Genomic DNA, 16763 nt, shown 5'->3' on the forward strand with positions numbered 1-16763 from the left:
TCAGGCACTTGTCCTCTCGTCAGACCATCTCATGTCCCAAACCTTCTGGCTCCAGCTTTCTCACTCGTATGGAGGTCCTCCCTCTTGGGCACAGCAGGCAGAGCAGGAAGGCTGTACTATCCACACGTGATGGACAAGACAAGGCAGGGCTGAGCATCAGGGGCATGCCACTGACTTTGCAGCCTGTGCAGCTTCCCAATTGCTGCCACTCCATGCTCTCCGCAGCACCCAACAGAAGCGCTGCAGGACTGCTAGTGCTCTGTTTTTATCATTAGGCTTGCGGCTATCTCGCACTTGACCTGAAGAAGGGACTAGGCTCATGGAGATAAAGGCTCTAAGCTAAAGGAGCTCAAGCAGTAGACACCTTAATTTTCCAGGGAGAGTACAGCTCCTGACTGAACACCAGATCCAGTGTAATGTTTCTTTGAAGCATGGTGAAAAAACCAAAAAAATCCTACCGACTTACTATGCTAGCAAATGGCAGAGGCTGATACAGCAGCATCAACACCATACAAAGGCTTTTGTTTCCATTTCTTGTCCCTTCGGAAGTTTAGAAAGCAATTTTGCAGACTGGGAAAGGAAAACACCTCTTAGGTGCATCGCCGCTAGAGGACTCTGCTGGCACGGCGATGCTGGCTTTGCTACAGTCCTCCTCTCCTCTCCTGTGGACAAGCTTCAGAAAGGATGGAAACGGGCTACCACAGGCCGATTTTATCTGCCCCACGACATCACGTGGGCTCAGAATCTTAAAAGTGATGGTTGAAAAGATTCCTGACATATAAAGTAAAAACCAGCAGTGATGGTTCACCTCTGTCCTTTGACTGACAAGGTGCTCTTAGCAAAGATACTCATGCAGCTCCTATGGCACAGGGAAACATGAAGTCAAATACACAAAGCCAACCTTTCCCAATTCTTACACTCTTGCACCATTGCCTTTGATGGAACAGATGTTAGACCATTTCCAATACAAAGCCCCAGGTTAAACTTCACCTGTGCAAACTTTAAAATAGTATCTCATAGTGGTGGCTCATAGACTGAGGTTTGGTATTTTTTGGGTAAGTTAAGACTGGTAAGTAAAACATTAGAGAGGAACCAACAGACAGACAGATGAACTGGTCATATATACCTTGTTTCAAGAGGGAAGCAAGCTGAAAATGTTTATAGTTTAGTGAAAGATACTGCCCTAGCTGACATGCCTGCACCCCTATGGAAAAAATCCCTGTGCAGACACTTAGAGAAACAGCTTCATCTGAGCTTGGTGGAGGGTGTGCCACGTGGAGGAACCTGGTTTTGGCAAAGCCTTCAGGTTTCTGTGTCTAGCCAGGAAAAAAATTATCATTAGCTGCTGAAGGACACCTCAGGGAAGGTGCTGCAGTTCACCTTCTGCAGCATGGTGTCATGATACTGGAGATGGGGTGAAAGTGGAGACTGAGACTGGCAAGACAACACCAAGTTGGGAGGGAGTGTTGATCTGCTTGAGGGTAGGAAGGCTCTGCAGAGGGATCTGGACAGGCTGGATCGATGGGCTGAGACCAACCGGATGAAGTTCAATAAGGCCAAGTGCCGGGTTCTACACTTTGGCCACAACAACCCCAGGCAACGCTACAGGCTTGGGGATGAGTGGCTGGAAAGCTCCCCCGCAGAAAAGGACCTGGGGGTGTTGATCGACACCCGGCTGAATATGAGCCAGCAGTGTGCCCAGGTGGCCAAGAAGGCCAACGGCATCCTGGCCTGTATCAGAAATGGTGTGGCCAGCAGGAGCAGGGAGGTGATCATGCCTCTGTACTCGGCGCTGGTGAGGCCGCACCTTGAATACTGTGTTCAGTTCTGGGCCCCTCACTACAAGAAAGACATGGAGGTGCTGGAGCGTGTCCAGAGAAGGGCGACGAAGCTGGTGAGGGGTCTGGAACACAAGTCTTATGAGGAGCGGCTGAGGGAGCTGGGGTTGTTTAGCCTGGAGAAGAGGAGGCTGAGGGGAAATCTCATCACTCTCTACAACTACCTGAAAGGGGGTTGCAGAGAGGTGGGTGTTGGTCTCTTCTCCCAAGTGACTAGTGACAGGACTAGAGGAAATGGCCTCAAGTTGCGCCAGGGGAGGTTCAGGCTAGATATTAGGAAAAAGTTCTTTACTGAGAGAGTAGTGAAACATTGGAATAGGCTGCCCAGGGAGGTGGTAGAGTCACCCTCCCTGGAGGTATTCAAGGAGCGTGTGGATGTGGCATTGTGGGATGTAGCTTGATGGACATGGTGCTGTGTGGTGTTGGGTGGGTTGGTTTTTGGTGTGTTGTGCCTTGTTGTGTGGTGGTTGGCTTGCGTGGGTTGGTTTTTGGTTTTTTTTGTTTTTTTTTTCTTCAGGTTGGACTTGATGATCTTACAGGTCTTTTCCAACCGTAGTGATTCTGTGATTCTGTGATACATCTTTAGATGTGATAATCATGACCAACTGCTGCAATGGACAACGAGAACAAATAATGAGCAGCCTTGGAAGAAGGCCAAATTATTAGAAACAACAAACCACGTTGTTGCGGCTTTTGAGTTACGACCTAGATTAGGGGATATAGAATAGGTGTTTAACAAAATGCCAGACTGAGCTGGATGCTAAGAGCCAGTGCCATAGTCAGCATATGTTCCAGGAGAAGGAGGCTCTTCTGATCTGTTAGGTAAGAAAATTTTTAAGTCACCTTACGTGCTGCTGTTTTATGCTCCTGGGAGGTCACTGAGATCACTGCAAATCAATCTATCAGACTTCGGAGATTACATCAACCACTACATTGCCTTTCTTTGCATGCTGACCATACCTATCTGCAGTATACAGCAACAGGGTAACAAGCAGAAAAGACATTTGAGGGGAGCCACTGAGGTACTACTACTCCTGAGGACAGACACAGCCTTTCCCCTGCCTCCCCATGCCTCGTATTTCCTTTGAGAGGATGCCGTGTCAGAACGTGAGTTTCAGCAATAGGGTCTATCCTTCTGCTTACCTGTGCTGTGCCTGCAGCTGCTACCTCACAGCAGCGGCTCAGATGTTCTCACCCCAGGCACTGTGCTGGGTGCCTGCTGAGAAAACACCTCCCGTCAGCTACCTCTGAGGGGGCTGCAGGAACTGCCCATGGCCACAGAAACGACATGTGCTCTGGCTCTTCTGGGAAGACCTCTGGTCTTCCTGCTCTGTACATGTACTTGTCTGGAAGGCAGGAGAGCAGGAAGAAGGTCTGGGCCACAGCTCTGCTTGCAAAATCAGATCCCAGTGTGGGGTGAGATGGGACATTTCTTCCCGAGGAAGAAGACGGGTGGTATGAGCTACAAGGGGACCCTCCAGGTGGGGAAGGGGATGCCAAAATGCGGGGGAGATGAGCCTGGGTACCAATGCAGCTTTGATACTGCCATGGCGTTTTTAAAGTGACTGACCTGGTGCTTTCTTTTTTCACTATAAGCCAAAAATATTTCCTGCCTTTTTGTCATCAGAAAGTCCAGAAATAATTTTCTGGTGTTTCCGCATTTGCACTGAATTCAGTGGAGCCAGAGGAGTTTATAACAGCTGAGAATCCGTTTCATACCTAGTTTTAGGGCTAAGTCCCCACCCTTCCCATTTAATAGGTAACTTCTTCTCCCCATCCCACCATGCCACACTGAGCACTGCCTTACAGAGTTGTTCAGATGCTTTCTGTAGTCAGTGGTAAGAGACAGGCCCCTTCCAAGGGGTATGCTTGCTTTCAGTCCTACACCTTGCTCTTCCTCCTCTTACTATAACTACAACTAATTTAAACTTCACAACTTTTAAATGGGTAAAGTCAGATTTTTAATTATCTCAAGTTAGGCAAGGTGAATACTGTTCCATGTGTGTACACTTGTAGGTTCCAAAAAAAAAAAACCCCCAAACACTTTTTAAGGCAGTTTGAAAATATTTAGCCTTATTAGATTTTAAATGAGATTTGACTCGAACAACCACTGTTAAACTGGATTGTTTTAGCAGCATAGCCAGAAACCTCATAAGCCCAAATAATGCATTAAAGGATTAATTTCTTTACAATAAATTAGAACTTTTAAAAGCAACAACTACTATATTTGAAATTTAACTTTTTCATTAAAGTGAAGCTGTGGAACTTTTTCTAAGGAGAGTTTAAAAAACAAATTATTTATCCCAGAGTTTAGACGAAGAGGAAAGAATATGTTGACGCAAAGCACTGTGGGGGGTGGGGTGTCTAATGTTCTGAAAAAACAATTGTGAGGAGAGAATTGGCCAAAAAACAAACAGCCAACAACAACAACATTTCATACCAGTCCTGCACTGCATTGAAGGAGTCTTCACTGGTGATATCATACATGAGGATGAAGCCCATGGCTCCTCGGTAGTAGGCTGTAGTGATGGTCCTGTATCTTTCTTGTCCAGCTGTATCCTGGAACAGAAAGGAATATTTGGGCTTTAAGACTTCAATTCTCAGAAACGGGAGTTGTAGTTAGGTCCTATATCTAAAGGCAACCACTTTTTGTTCTTATACATTTTCAAATTCTCATTTGCTCCCAAATGAAATGAACTTTACTTACATTTTAGCATTAATTGGGCTTTTGCATCAACTATGACTTGTTAAATGCATTTTGACACATGTACTATTAAAAAATACCAAAGATGTCAACCCTTTAATTGCTCTTCTCTGCCTCAGCCTCAATGCAATAATAAAATGTTAGCAGAGTTCACTAAAAGCTGACACTTGAAAGCAGAGGCAATAGAAAACAGTCCAGGACTGTACGAGGCAAAAGACATTTATGTGTTGCAATTTAGTGTCACGGTCAGGAAAATGTCCTTGAGATAGATGCTGCGGGTGACTTGGTTCTTACCTGAGGCTAGAGAAAACAATTAAAGACTTGATGCAATGAAAATTATTCTACAAAGTGAATTTAACGTGGAATATCTCAATCACGATGTCTAAGGTGCACATACTAATTCAAGATTTGCTAATACTCTTCTGTTGGTTCAGCTTAATTCTCCTTACCTATAGAGTGCTTTAGAATATCTCTACCTGCAGTTGTCATTTCTATGTTCAGCCTGGCAGCACAAAGGTGAAACTCTGCCGTATACAACGGAAGAATTTCAAAAGACTTGTGACAGCTGGAAAACAGGTCAGCTACCATCTGTCGGATGCCAACAACATTTATTCCTCACATTTTGGTTGCCTGCTTTTAAACTGAGGAATATTTCTACATCAGATCAGCAGTCCTGCAGCCAATCCATTCCCTCTGGACCTGCCTTCTGAACCAAGGAGACAAGTCATGTGCTTAACGTATCTGTCATTTGGGAGGTATCTATCATTTGAACAAACACATTTCATCTGTCTTTTGGCAAATGGCAACTCTGTGAAACAGCTGCAGGGAGGCAAAAGGCCTTACCTTCAAGGCACATGTTCAGCATAAGCATGACTGCTAGTTACTCTTACGGGTCAGCAGTTCTGAAATGAATGGTCCTTTAGTCCTCCAAAATCCACACTTAAGAAAGCATTTACTGCCACTCGTTTAAAATGTGATTAAAGTTTCTCTTCTCTAGAGAAAAACACCCTAAAGGACTTATCAATCACATAGCTAGTTGGAGGAGTAAAATAAATCCATGCAGAGCACTCTTGCAGGAGTATAGAGCCAGTTTCTGATCAGACACAGCACATCACCACAACCCCAGAAAACACACAAGGTGCAGTGAGTGGGAAACTACCTAGCTTTAAAATCCTCCTGTCCATCATTCCCATACATGCAGCTTTGTTTTTGCCGCATGCAAGAGACAGTGTTGACCCTTCCCGAACACATGCTAACCAGTCTATGAAAGGGGAAAACATCAATGATCACCTGTTGTTCCACACCAGAATATCACAGAGGCTCTCTGTAGGAGGAAAGCGCTTGTAAATAAGCTCCCTGCAGCTTGCTTAAAAGGCTCTGCCTATTGCACTACCATGAAACTATCCACAGCTGTAACACACTGCAAATTTCCCAGTGGAGAGATTATGCAGCAGGAATCTTGCTGTTTCTCCACCAATCCTCTGGAAAAAGAAAGAATTTTTCCATGAAACTTGCGCTACCAAGACAGGGTAGTCCACTGGCTGACCCCAGCAAGGCATTGCACACTGGCTGAGAAATAGCCCTCCTGTTCCCTCCTGACAAGCAGTACCAGAATGAGGTGGACTACACCTTGCAGCCTGAGTGACCATTTCTTCTCCTGATGTTGATAAATCCATCACAGAGCACTGTTGTATTCACTGACACCACATCCTCACTTAGCTGCTGAACAGCTAAACCAGCTGTGCCAACTAGATCCTAACTATTCTTCTTCAAGTGGAAAAGGTCTCAGCAGCAACAGTATTGTTCTGTTTATTCAGAGACATGATAGTTGCTTTATTTTAGCCTGATTTCCTAAGGACATGAGGCTTATTAAATCATCAGTCCCCACATTCTCATTATAACTCTGATCAAATTTGACTGAGGGGAAATGGTCTCAAAGGTACGTTCTTACAAATGTCACAAAAATAGTTGGTAAGGTGAAGAAGAGAGACCTTAAGCATACCTTAGCAGGGGGGAAAAAAGCTTAAGTGCAATGCTTATCTTTTTCTGACACCAAAGGATCCACTGGGGAGAGGCTTTCTTCGTGCCTCACTAGGAGAAAGACCTAAATCAGTAGTAGTGACTTCTCAGATCCTGCAACCGACAAAAAGAAACAAATCCATAGGAAGTTGGGATTCTTCAGTTCTCATGCTCACAGCGTTATTGTTTTATACCTGCATTCCCAGGTTCTTCTACCTCCCGAATCTCATCTTCTGTTTTCTGCTCTGTGTTTAACTAGCGCTCATTTTGGCTTAGGGCATGAGGCTGTCACCAGGCAGTAAGCAACTGCATTGTCCAGCTACACACAGAAAAATTTGGAAAGAAATTGAATTTTACAACAGCTTGGAGCAAGGAATTAGTTCTGAGGAAGTACACCCAGGCTGTCCTGGGAAGCAGCCCCAAGAGACTCTGAGGGTATCTTCCAAAACCTGCCCTGGTACCATCTCAGTGCCTCGGCTCAATGAGAAACTGGACTCAGCCCACAGATTTTGTCTGTGTTAAAGGCAAACTGTGCTATTGCCTGAAAGGTCTGAAATTTAGTAATTCTGGTTTGTTGATTTCAGTATTCTGCCTGCAACCCCCCTGCGTGTGGGGGTAGTCCCCGATTTATACGTTAGCAAGAGACAGGGACGTGGCTGCAGGAGGTAGAGAACCCCAAAGGGCTACAGGCATTTGCTTAGTCATAACCTGTTCTCTGGTGGACAATGCACTTACCTCATTAGGAAGGTAATTTGCATATTCATTAGTATATACTTAGGTGCTTGCCTTCTCAGGTTATCAGAGGGGTGATGTGGGGAGGAAAGGCGTCCTATATTTTATGGTAAGTAAGTTTATTCATAACCTTGCCCTGGTAGCCATGTGGTACAATGCAGAGATGTGATTCATCTCTATGTGAGTCACTGACAGATTCCTCCCTCTGTTTTACTGTACAGGTACAAAGCATGTCATCTCCCCTTAAAGGTTTTTAGTTGCATTTCTCCAAATACATTTGAATCTTTGTAATATCACCCTGAAGTGAAATTTTTCCTCCTGTTATGTTAGCTTCTTAGACAGCTATAAACTGGCTTAATTTTCTTGACTTACACCATGTTTTATGCTAGCTTCAGTGAGCACCCCCCACCCGCCCTGATACTTCAACATAAATAAAATAAAACAAACTGCAAAATCTGAGCTCAGTTTCTTCAGCATTTACAGTAGCTGCCCTTACTTCAGTTTAAAACACCACAAACCTTAGGTAATTAGGCATTTCAGTTTTTTATGTGCAAGACGTTTACCTAATGAAGGAGAAAATAATTGATGCGGATTGCTCCCCCCAAGGTGTTTGCAAGACTTCCAGGTAGACCACAAACTCATTAGAAGACAAGTAGGTGAGGTACAGGCAGGGATCAGCAGCTCCAATTAACAGTCTAGCAAATGCCTAGGAAGAATAGCCTGAGTCTTCAGCATCCAGAAGCCTGCTTGGCTGTCCCTGATGAGAAATCGGAAAGCTTGGTTGTAACCAAGCACAGAAGGGTCTCTGTGAGGTATACTTAACACTAATGTGCTAACAACTCTGTTCTTTTGTAGCTCACACATGCGCCTGTCCTTGACAGAAACAATTAGAAACCCCCACAAGACCATTAGTTGGTAGCTTGAAATAAAAATTTGAAGGTTTTGCATTAATAAGCAATCAAAATTCAGTGTTTATCAGAAAAGAAAAAGACCTAAATGCATTTGCATTATATGCAGATGCCCTCTACTCACAAGATCCATCACGTAAACATTCACGATAGAAGCACAAACAGCTTTTCTTAAATTTACTTGGCTGTCTCAGCAGAAACAGCAAGGTACTTACACAGGAAACACATTTGAGTTTTTAAATCACGACAGATGCTCTTTGCTGCAGGTCTGAAAAATCAGAATCCCTGATTCTGAACCATCAGTCTTCTAGTGAAGATTTCCAGCCACAAGTTCTTTGTTCCAAATAAAATGTCACTGAAACTCCTTATCTGTACCGGATTTAATCCCCTTAGCACCATGACTGTTCTAGCAGCGTATGTGACAAACAGCCGCTAAAGAAATAAACCTTTCGATTCTTTTTAAAGGCTTATGGTTTGATGTTGTTATTTTTTTTTAAAGAAGAATAATACATGAAAATAAGATGCATGTACTTAGCATTGTCCTTGCTTAGGCTGCTCAGAGTCAGAACAGAGACTACGTCAACCCCAATGACCAGCACCAACCACAATTTTGGGGCTTCATCAGCTGTGGTGAAGGAGAGACCTCTTCTTCCTTGCTGTTCAGAATCACATTGTGACAGCTACGCTATAGCTTTTTGCACCTTGTTTGGAGTTTGATCAGCGCTGGAGACAGGATAATCGACTTCATGGCCCCATAGTTATAGGGGCAGCAAGTTGTTAGACATCAAAGTGTCAGGAAACATCTGACTCCCTGCAAACACAGCTCAGTTCTCAGCAAGACTGGCCACCTCAGCTCCTGTTCTCTACATGACAGATAACCTGAATAAGCAAGAAATAAAGGCACATCCTGAAGGCAGAGGGCTGTTTGTCCTGCTACAGGCCAATCTGGGGCTCAGTAATACTCAAACCCCTTTACATCCAAGACCAGTTTACTTTCCCTTCTGCATGGATGAGGAAACATTCATGCTCGCATGGAGCTATGCTGGTATGTCTGTTGTGAACAGTGAGAGTGCCATTCTGCCATCCATAAACTCCGTCACACCTCCGCTCTCTTCCCACCTCCAGGCAGATCTCTCAAACTGTTCATGCAGCCTTCTCCGCTGCTAACCTCTTCTGCCTTCCTCGCTGGACCTAGCTAGCTGCTCAAAGCAGCGTTTCCTTACCTTTCCAGACTGCTGCAATGTGAAGTGTTAAATTTCTCATGACCTCCAGCAATTCTAGTTGTTTTGGTCAATATTATTGACCTTGAGAAAGAGGGAAAAAAAACCAACCCACCAAGAAGCACAAGGGTGAGTGAAGAGCGTGACTTTGGGCAGACTAGTACGTGCCATTAATAAGAGAATGCTAACATGGAGCTTATTGTTCTTGCTGGCAGCTAGAAATAGGAACAAACAGGCAAGCATGATGAGTCACTGGTTAAGACATGGAAAAGACGTGATGTCACGAAAAGCCTGTGAAGTTTCAATTGTTGCCAGGAGCAATATAACACCTGGTTCCTTCAAACCTCAGCTCTGATTAAAATGCTCCAGTTCAACAGATCATATTAAGCATGTTCTTTTCCTCTCTTGTTATTGAGTGCTCCCATTGCCCAAGAGTCACTGGAACCTAGTCAGACACATTTAGATACCTTCAGACCCAGTTTCATTTGAGCAATATTAGCAATATGCAGCAAAACATTTCTACTGTGAAAAAAAAACCAACACAAAACCCCTGTTTTCTTTGACAAAAGGCTCTATCCTTGCAAAGTGTTTTTTAAATGTTTCCCCACTATGGCTATCTTCACTTCAACTCTTTAGAGGTAGTAAAACCAGAATCCTTGGATAATTTCAGTACCGCCAGTTGCAGAAGCTTCACTTTTCCCATCCTATTTTGCTTACCCTGTACAAAAGCTCCTACCACCCTGTTTTCTCTAACATTCCCACACTAACTGCTCCCACCAGGGAGACGGAAATTTTATGAAAAGAGACTTTTAATACATGCACAGCCTACAAGAGCTCACCAGCATCTGCTCAGTCATCAGAGGCCTCAGTCTTCCCCTACACACTTTTGAAGTTGTCCCCCGTAACTCAGTGGCTGAGGGTCCCTTCAGGTGAAGCACTGCACTTATTTTCTTTTTAAAGTAGTTTTGTAAACTAAGCTGATGGACAAGGAGGAAAAATTAGTGTAGGTTGACCTCATCCACCATTAAAACATTTTGGGTGGTTGGGAAGCCCCAGCTGTGTAACTTTGCTCAGCAGCTCCACACCATATAAGACAAAAAGTGAATCACTGAAAACGCAACGGGGTGCATTTCCTCAGCAGAATGCAATTTCCAAACTGGAATCAGGCCAAGGTACTGTGATTAACACTACTCCTCATGACCTACTAAGATGTTAAAAAAATTATTTCCATTTTCCCAGGTGCCTTGAGATTGTAGTGAAGATTAGCAGCAGTTGCCCTTCCTGATCTGTCAAACGGTAAGGAGGACTGAAATAGGGCTGCTTGCTTATGAACATTATCTGCTCTTCTCATCTTTTTGTAGGTTGAGTTTCTCTGTTAGAGTATTTAAAAGACAGTGGCTGCAAAAGAGAAATCACATGAATAGGTACACACAAAGATTAAGTTCATTGTGCACATTTCTTAAATCTTATAGAATGGAAAAGTCTTATTTTTCATGACTTAGAATTAATATGAAGATCAGTCTGATATTTTTTTGATTCTTCCTGATCCAGTTACCTTCATAGAAAAATAAAGAAATAGCAGTAATAAAAACATGCAGCATCTACACCACATGCCTACTTCGAACTTCCACTTCTCTAGCTGCAAATAAACAGCAAACAAAGTTCAAGAGGTATAATGTATTTGAAAGCCCCTCCACTGTGGGCAAGTCATAAAACCATCACTGCTATGATAAAAAAATATTTAAGAAAATTTTAAGAGGCTGAGATCCTAGAATAAGAAGCATTTTAGGTACTGAATGCATTGTTATATAAGAATATTGCGCGAGTTTTGCTAGATCTTTTTGGTCGTCCCACATATATCCTTTAATTCTGTTTATCAACCACTGTAAGAACATCTGTGCATTGTACAGATGTCTGAGCAATGTTAGCCACTATAAGCATTATTAATTAGCTAGGGTTGTTGAGAAGCAGATAAATTAATCACAGCCAGAGTACTTCAGAAGCAGCACTACACTACTGTGAATGAGCAAGTGTGGACAACCTAAATGGTCCTGTGGACAGATGTGCTATGGTCCAGCTACCACTGTGTGGGTCCTAACGGCAGTCTGCTAACCCATCGGGATGTATAGCAGCAAGGAAAATCTCAATACATTAGGAATCAGATGCCAAAAGAACAAATGCAAAATCCGTGAGGAGGAAGTTAAATGATCTGCGGTACAAATCTGTCTAAATTCGGTAGCCTGGTTCTTTGATCTGGACAGGAACAAGGACAGGTGGAGGGAATTAGCGTTACAGTGCTATCGGCCTCCTCCCCCTCAAACGCATGCAAGCAAAACAGAGCAAATCCCAGTTCCGAGAGCAGCAGAACAAGACCCAGACTTCCCGGAGCCTATTTCTAGGTGATCAAATGTCATGGCAACCAGCAAGAGAGCCAGGCAGCGAGAGGGGCTGCTCCGCTCTGGGCAAGGCTGGTCCCCCGGCAGCATGGCGGTGGTACCCAGCCCCGGCCGCACCACTCTTGGTCTTGGCAAGACCACCAGTTAACTCATTTACAAAGCCAATATTTACGTCCAAAGGTGTTTATGAAGCTCAATAACTTTGTGCCTGGAAGACCTGTTAGTACCCCTGATGGCAAGAAAACAGTGCTCTGCTATGAGCATCATTCCTTGGGCTTGTTCTTATCAAGGGAAGATTTCAGCTTATTTAGTAGTGGGTTAGGGCTAAATCTGAGCCTCACACTTCAGAAGAACCCCCTAGAGAAAACTGGCCCCCTTGACATAATACATGACAAAGTGCTCAGAAATTCTGGGATGGTGTTTATGATATTTCTAAAATACCAGAATCAAATTACAACCATGAGGCAAGAACATGTGCTTTAAATTGAAGGGCAGCAGCAAGACAAAAAGAAGATAACCAAACATAATTTATATGAAAAACCACACACCAATTAAAAAAAAATAATAATCTTTTAAGGTCTTTAAAACCCTAATGTGTAATTTTTCAAAATTTGGTGAAAATTAAGAATTGATCAGGCAATTTCCAATTTACTATCTCTCAAATTAGGAAAAAAGGCCCACTGCTGAATTCAGGTGAACATTAAACAAAAATATAAAGACATTTAAGGTTCTAGCACTCAAGAAGGTAGAAGAAAAGCTTAAAGACAACAAACCCCAAGAACAATCTGAAACTTGTAAATCAGAAGGTAAATAAAAAGGAAAAGAAAAAGGTATGTATCTCACTTCAGTAGAGTTTGAAAAACATTTTACAAATGTTGGAATTAGCAATAACAGATTCCTCTATGTCATAAGCTTATATTTGACAGAAATGTGCACATACCTTGAAAAGCAATGCAATAAATATATCTGATACACTTCTTCACTGGTGACATTAAAGGGGTTTTGTTTAAATTTACAAAAATTAAAAAAACCAATCAAATGGAATTTGAAACTTTCCAAGTAAACCCACATCTCTGCTGAGAATAGAAAGGAAGACTTTCAGCTAAAGGACAGCTATTTTGGAGTAGTCACAAGCATCTCAAAATAGAGGCTTAGAATTTAAGTTCTTTGTCAACCACAACAGTACACACATGACAATGCTCAGTAATAGCACAAGACAAAGAAAACAATCTGCTACTATTTACCGTAATATTTTCTATTATAACCACACAGTCCAGATATTAAATTAGAAATTTCGTTGTGTAGCAGCGGCAGATGGCTCTGCCGCACTCCTGAGGCAGTTCAGTAAGCAGCTGTGAGGTCCCTACAGGGCTGTCATGTGGTTACAGTGCCTACGGGTTTCTTGGTGTGAGGTCCTTTTGCACGCTATTTTAAGTTCACACACCTTTATGGTGATGCCATCTCCTCCTTTCCATTTGGAAAGGGCGTCATGAGCAAATCACAGAATCACTAAGGTTGGAAAAGACCTGTAAGATCATCAAGTCCAACCATCAACCAACCCCACCATGCCCATTAAACCATGTCCCACAGTGCCACATCCACACGTTCCTTGAACACCACCAGTGATGGTGACTCCACCACCTCCCTGGGCAGCCTGTTCCAATGCTTCACCACTCCCGCAGTAAAGAGATTTTTCCTAATATCCAGCCTAAACCTCCCCTGGCGCAACTTGAGGCCATTTCCTCTTGTCCTGTCACTCGTCACTTGGGAGAAGAGACCAGCACCCACCTCTCTGCAACCCCCTTTCAGGTAATTGTAGAGAGCGATGAGGTCTCCCCTCAGCCTCCTCTTCTCCAGACTGAACAACCCCAGATCCCTCAGCCGCTCCTCATCAGACTTGTGCTCCAGACCCCTCACCAGCTTCGTCACCCTTCTCTGGACACTCTCCAGCACCTCAATGTCCTTCTTGTCGTGAGGGGCCCAAAACTGAACACAGCATTCGAGGTGCGGCCTCACCAGCGCTGAGTACAGGGGCACGATTACCTCCCTACTCCTGCTGGCCACACTATTTCTGATACAGGCCAGGATGCCGTTGGCCTTCTTGGCCACCTGGGCACACTGCTGGCTCATGTTCAGCACCCCCAGGTCCTTTTCTACAGGGCAGCTTTCCAGCCACTCTTCCCCAAGTTGCTCTTCTATAAAATACTTCTAGACATACATGTGAGATGTTTTGCTGTTTGGTATTTTAACTGTGTACTAATCACTTCATCACCATGACACCTCCCTGCTCTGTCTAGGCCATGTACTGCTTCCTAGCCTTTGGCCAGTGGACACACTAAGTGCCCGAGTGGCCCAAATCTCACTGATGAAAAGCACATCTTCATATTTACCTTTTTAGAAACATAGAGGAAAACCACAGCAGATTTCCCAGCTGAAGAAAACATGTTGTTGGCATCATAAAAAAGGAAGGACATATAACTAATTCATCTGACATTCTAAGAAACTTCTAACCCAGTTCCAATGCTTGCCTAGCCAACCCCTACTTATCAAGAACTTCTCCCTGCTCTTAAGATCAAATGGGGCTAAAATCAGATTTTCTCTAGCACCATTACCTACTTTACATGTCCCAATTACTGCCTTCATCAGCTGTTTAGAAAACTGACTTTTAGCAGCTCTTCTTGACAGAAATCACTTTGCGTTTCTTCTAAATTAAAGATCCTGCATCTAAGTTCATTTAGGAGCAAACCAAGCCAAAATCCATTCCTCTAGTCCTTTTTTCAAGGACAAATGGTTTTGCCAAGGAACTCAGCAAACAGAGGAAAGGAAGCCCTATCTAAAGGGGAAAAAAACCAAAGAAAAAAAAAAAATCTTTAAAGACCCCAAGAAGCCAGAATACATTTCAAACAGATTTAGCAAGCAGACTACAGCTGGGTCAATCACAGCATGTTCTGCAGCAGGTCCACAACTCTGATAGTAATGAGAGTATCATGTCAGCACTTCAGACGATCAGGATTTCAGGGAGAAATCCTGGCCCAAATTGAGGTCGGACAGATGCTGCTGGGCCCACCTTACATTGCCTTTGAGTATAATCAGCTGGAAAACGAGCATTAATGGATGCTTGCATCAGTGTGAATCTCACATAGTTGAAGTCAACCAATATAAAGAACGAATATTGACAAGAAAAATACTGGTGGAGAACTCTAACATTTCTAATGATTTAGTACACAATGTGAGGCACAAAAGCAACAGACCATTTCAAACTCAACTCGCTGCTAGGATAATATATGCACACGTACACAATTGGTAAGGGTCAAAGAATTATCACCCTAGCAGGAAAAATATTAGCTGCAGAGAAGGTTTGCTACAGCAGCACTTTTTACACTTTTTGCAGGATTAGAGTGAGCTTCTGCTGAAGGCAACAGAATTACTTTTATTGGGGGCAGATAAGACTGTGCTACAGGGACTGCCGGTGTCCCACATGGTGCACTTACCTGCTCTTCTGATGGAGAGCAGCTCTGTTGCCGCATGCCTCCAGGTTCATCTGTCCCCAGCCATTCACCCCAGTGGGACTTGGGTCAGGCTCTCAAGCACAGCCCACTGCCTGTGCTTACCAGGACCACTCAAGTTCAGCTCAGATTTGGGGAGATGCCTTTTGGCAATTGAACTTTGATATAAAATAAGCCCTGAAGAATTGTAAGGTCCTGCCTGCATCCAGTGACCTCAGTGAAGAATCCTGCATACAGAGAGGTCCTGATTTCTCTCCTATGAGACTAAGTTTCTCAATAAGAAGAAGAGAAGACACACCATTTTCCATGTGATCTGTTTCTCAAAACACAGACCTCAGCCCAAGGAAAGAAGGCTGTAAGAAGAGGTGTTAATGACAACTCCAGACTGTCTTACTTAAAGTGAATTAAAATCCTATGTGCAACAAGGACAGCATGAGATCATATTTGTACAGAACACTAAATGTGTGTGATGCTTTACAGATCAAGAAAAATGTGGTGGCATCATTCTCCATTACATTCTATCAATTTTACATTAATATAGCTTCATAAAATAGGGAAACTGCACAGCATCACCCCAAGCAAGCAAAGGTCTATCAACAAATCTGTAATTGAAGCAATCATAGTATCAGGCACAATACAAGCACAAGTTCACGCATAAGCATTACGCTGCTTCCCAAACCACCCAGACTGTCAGCCAGCAGAAAATTGAGAACAGACTCTCTGGACCACCTGTATTTTTGAACCTCACAGTGAAGTCTTTCTCTCCGTCACACCACCGGCTCAGTTCAGCGAAGGGCAACTCTACACTCCATTACCATCGCACCTTTAGAAACACTTCCCAGCTTAGGAATGAATTTGTCCTATTACATTGGGGAAAACACATACTGAAATATTTAGCAAATGAAACCAGCTTCCTTAGTGAGAACTAACCTCCGGGCTGATTGAGCTCCTCTGCTTTCACGTGTAGCTACACGATTTGTTTGGAGAAGGTGCAACAAGCTGATGTTTTGAGGAATACAAGTTATTTACTATGACAGAAACCAAAAGAAGTCTCTTGGGACTTGTTCTTGGTCACACTCCAGTCCAAATCACTCCCCTTGACCGAAAGGGTGCCAAAGAAAACTTTGGAACAAAGCATAAGGTATAAGTGAGCAGAATTAGATCTGCCGATGAGCTAAAGACATTTTAACACTAAGGGGACATGACTTCAGCAACAGCATAACTGCTTCAAAACATGATGAAACTACACTTAAATGAACTGCACTTCCTGCCTGCCGCTATTTTGCCTTACTCTGATGTCAAAAAATTATAACTCCAACCAATTTTGGAGGCTCTAGAGCAGCAGGGGAAGCTTTGGTCTTGGCTGTCTGGACCTTACCCTAAGGCTTTACGCCAAGATTCAGGCAGTGACAGTATCTGGCCTTTCTGCAGAACAGAATG

The 16763-nt window shown here is 43.5% G+C and overlaps 1 protein-coding gene across 2 annotated transcripts in view; it reads right to left on the reverse strand.

Moving 5' to 3' along the window:
- Window positions 1-16763, reverse strand: part of RAB3B (RAB3B, member RAS oncogene family) — a 56303-nt gene that overhangs the window by 8811 nt on the left and 30729 nt on the right. For both annotated transcript variants that reach the window (XM_059821608.1, XM_059821609.1), the window contains exon 3: window positions 4279-4397. In XM_059821608.1, the coding sequence (XP_059677591.1) occupies window positions 4279-4397 (119 nt within the window). The remainder of the gene's footprint in view (window positions 1-4278; window positions 4398-16763) is intronic.

The sequence above is a fragment of the Gavia stellata genome, chromosome 10 (assembly GCF_030936135.1).
Source record: "Gavia stellata isolate bGavSte3 chromosome 10, bGavSte3.hap2, whole genome shotgun sequence".
In the NCBI taxonomy this organism is placed as follows: Eukaryota; Metazoa; Chordata; class Aves; order Gaviiformes; family Gaviidae; genus Gavia; species Gavia stellata.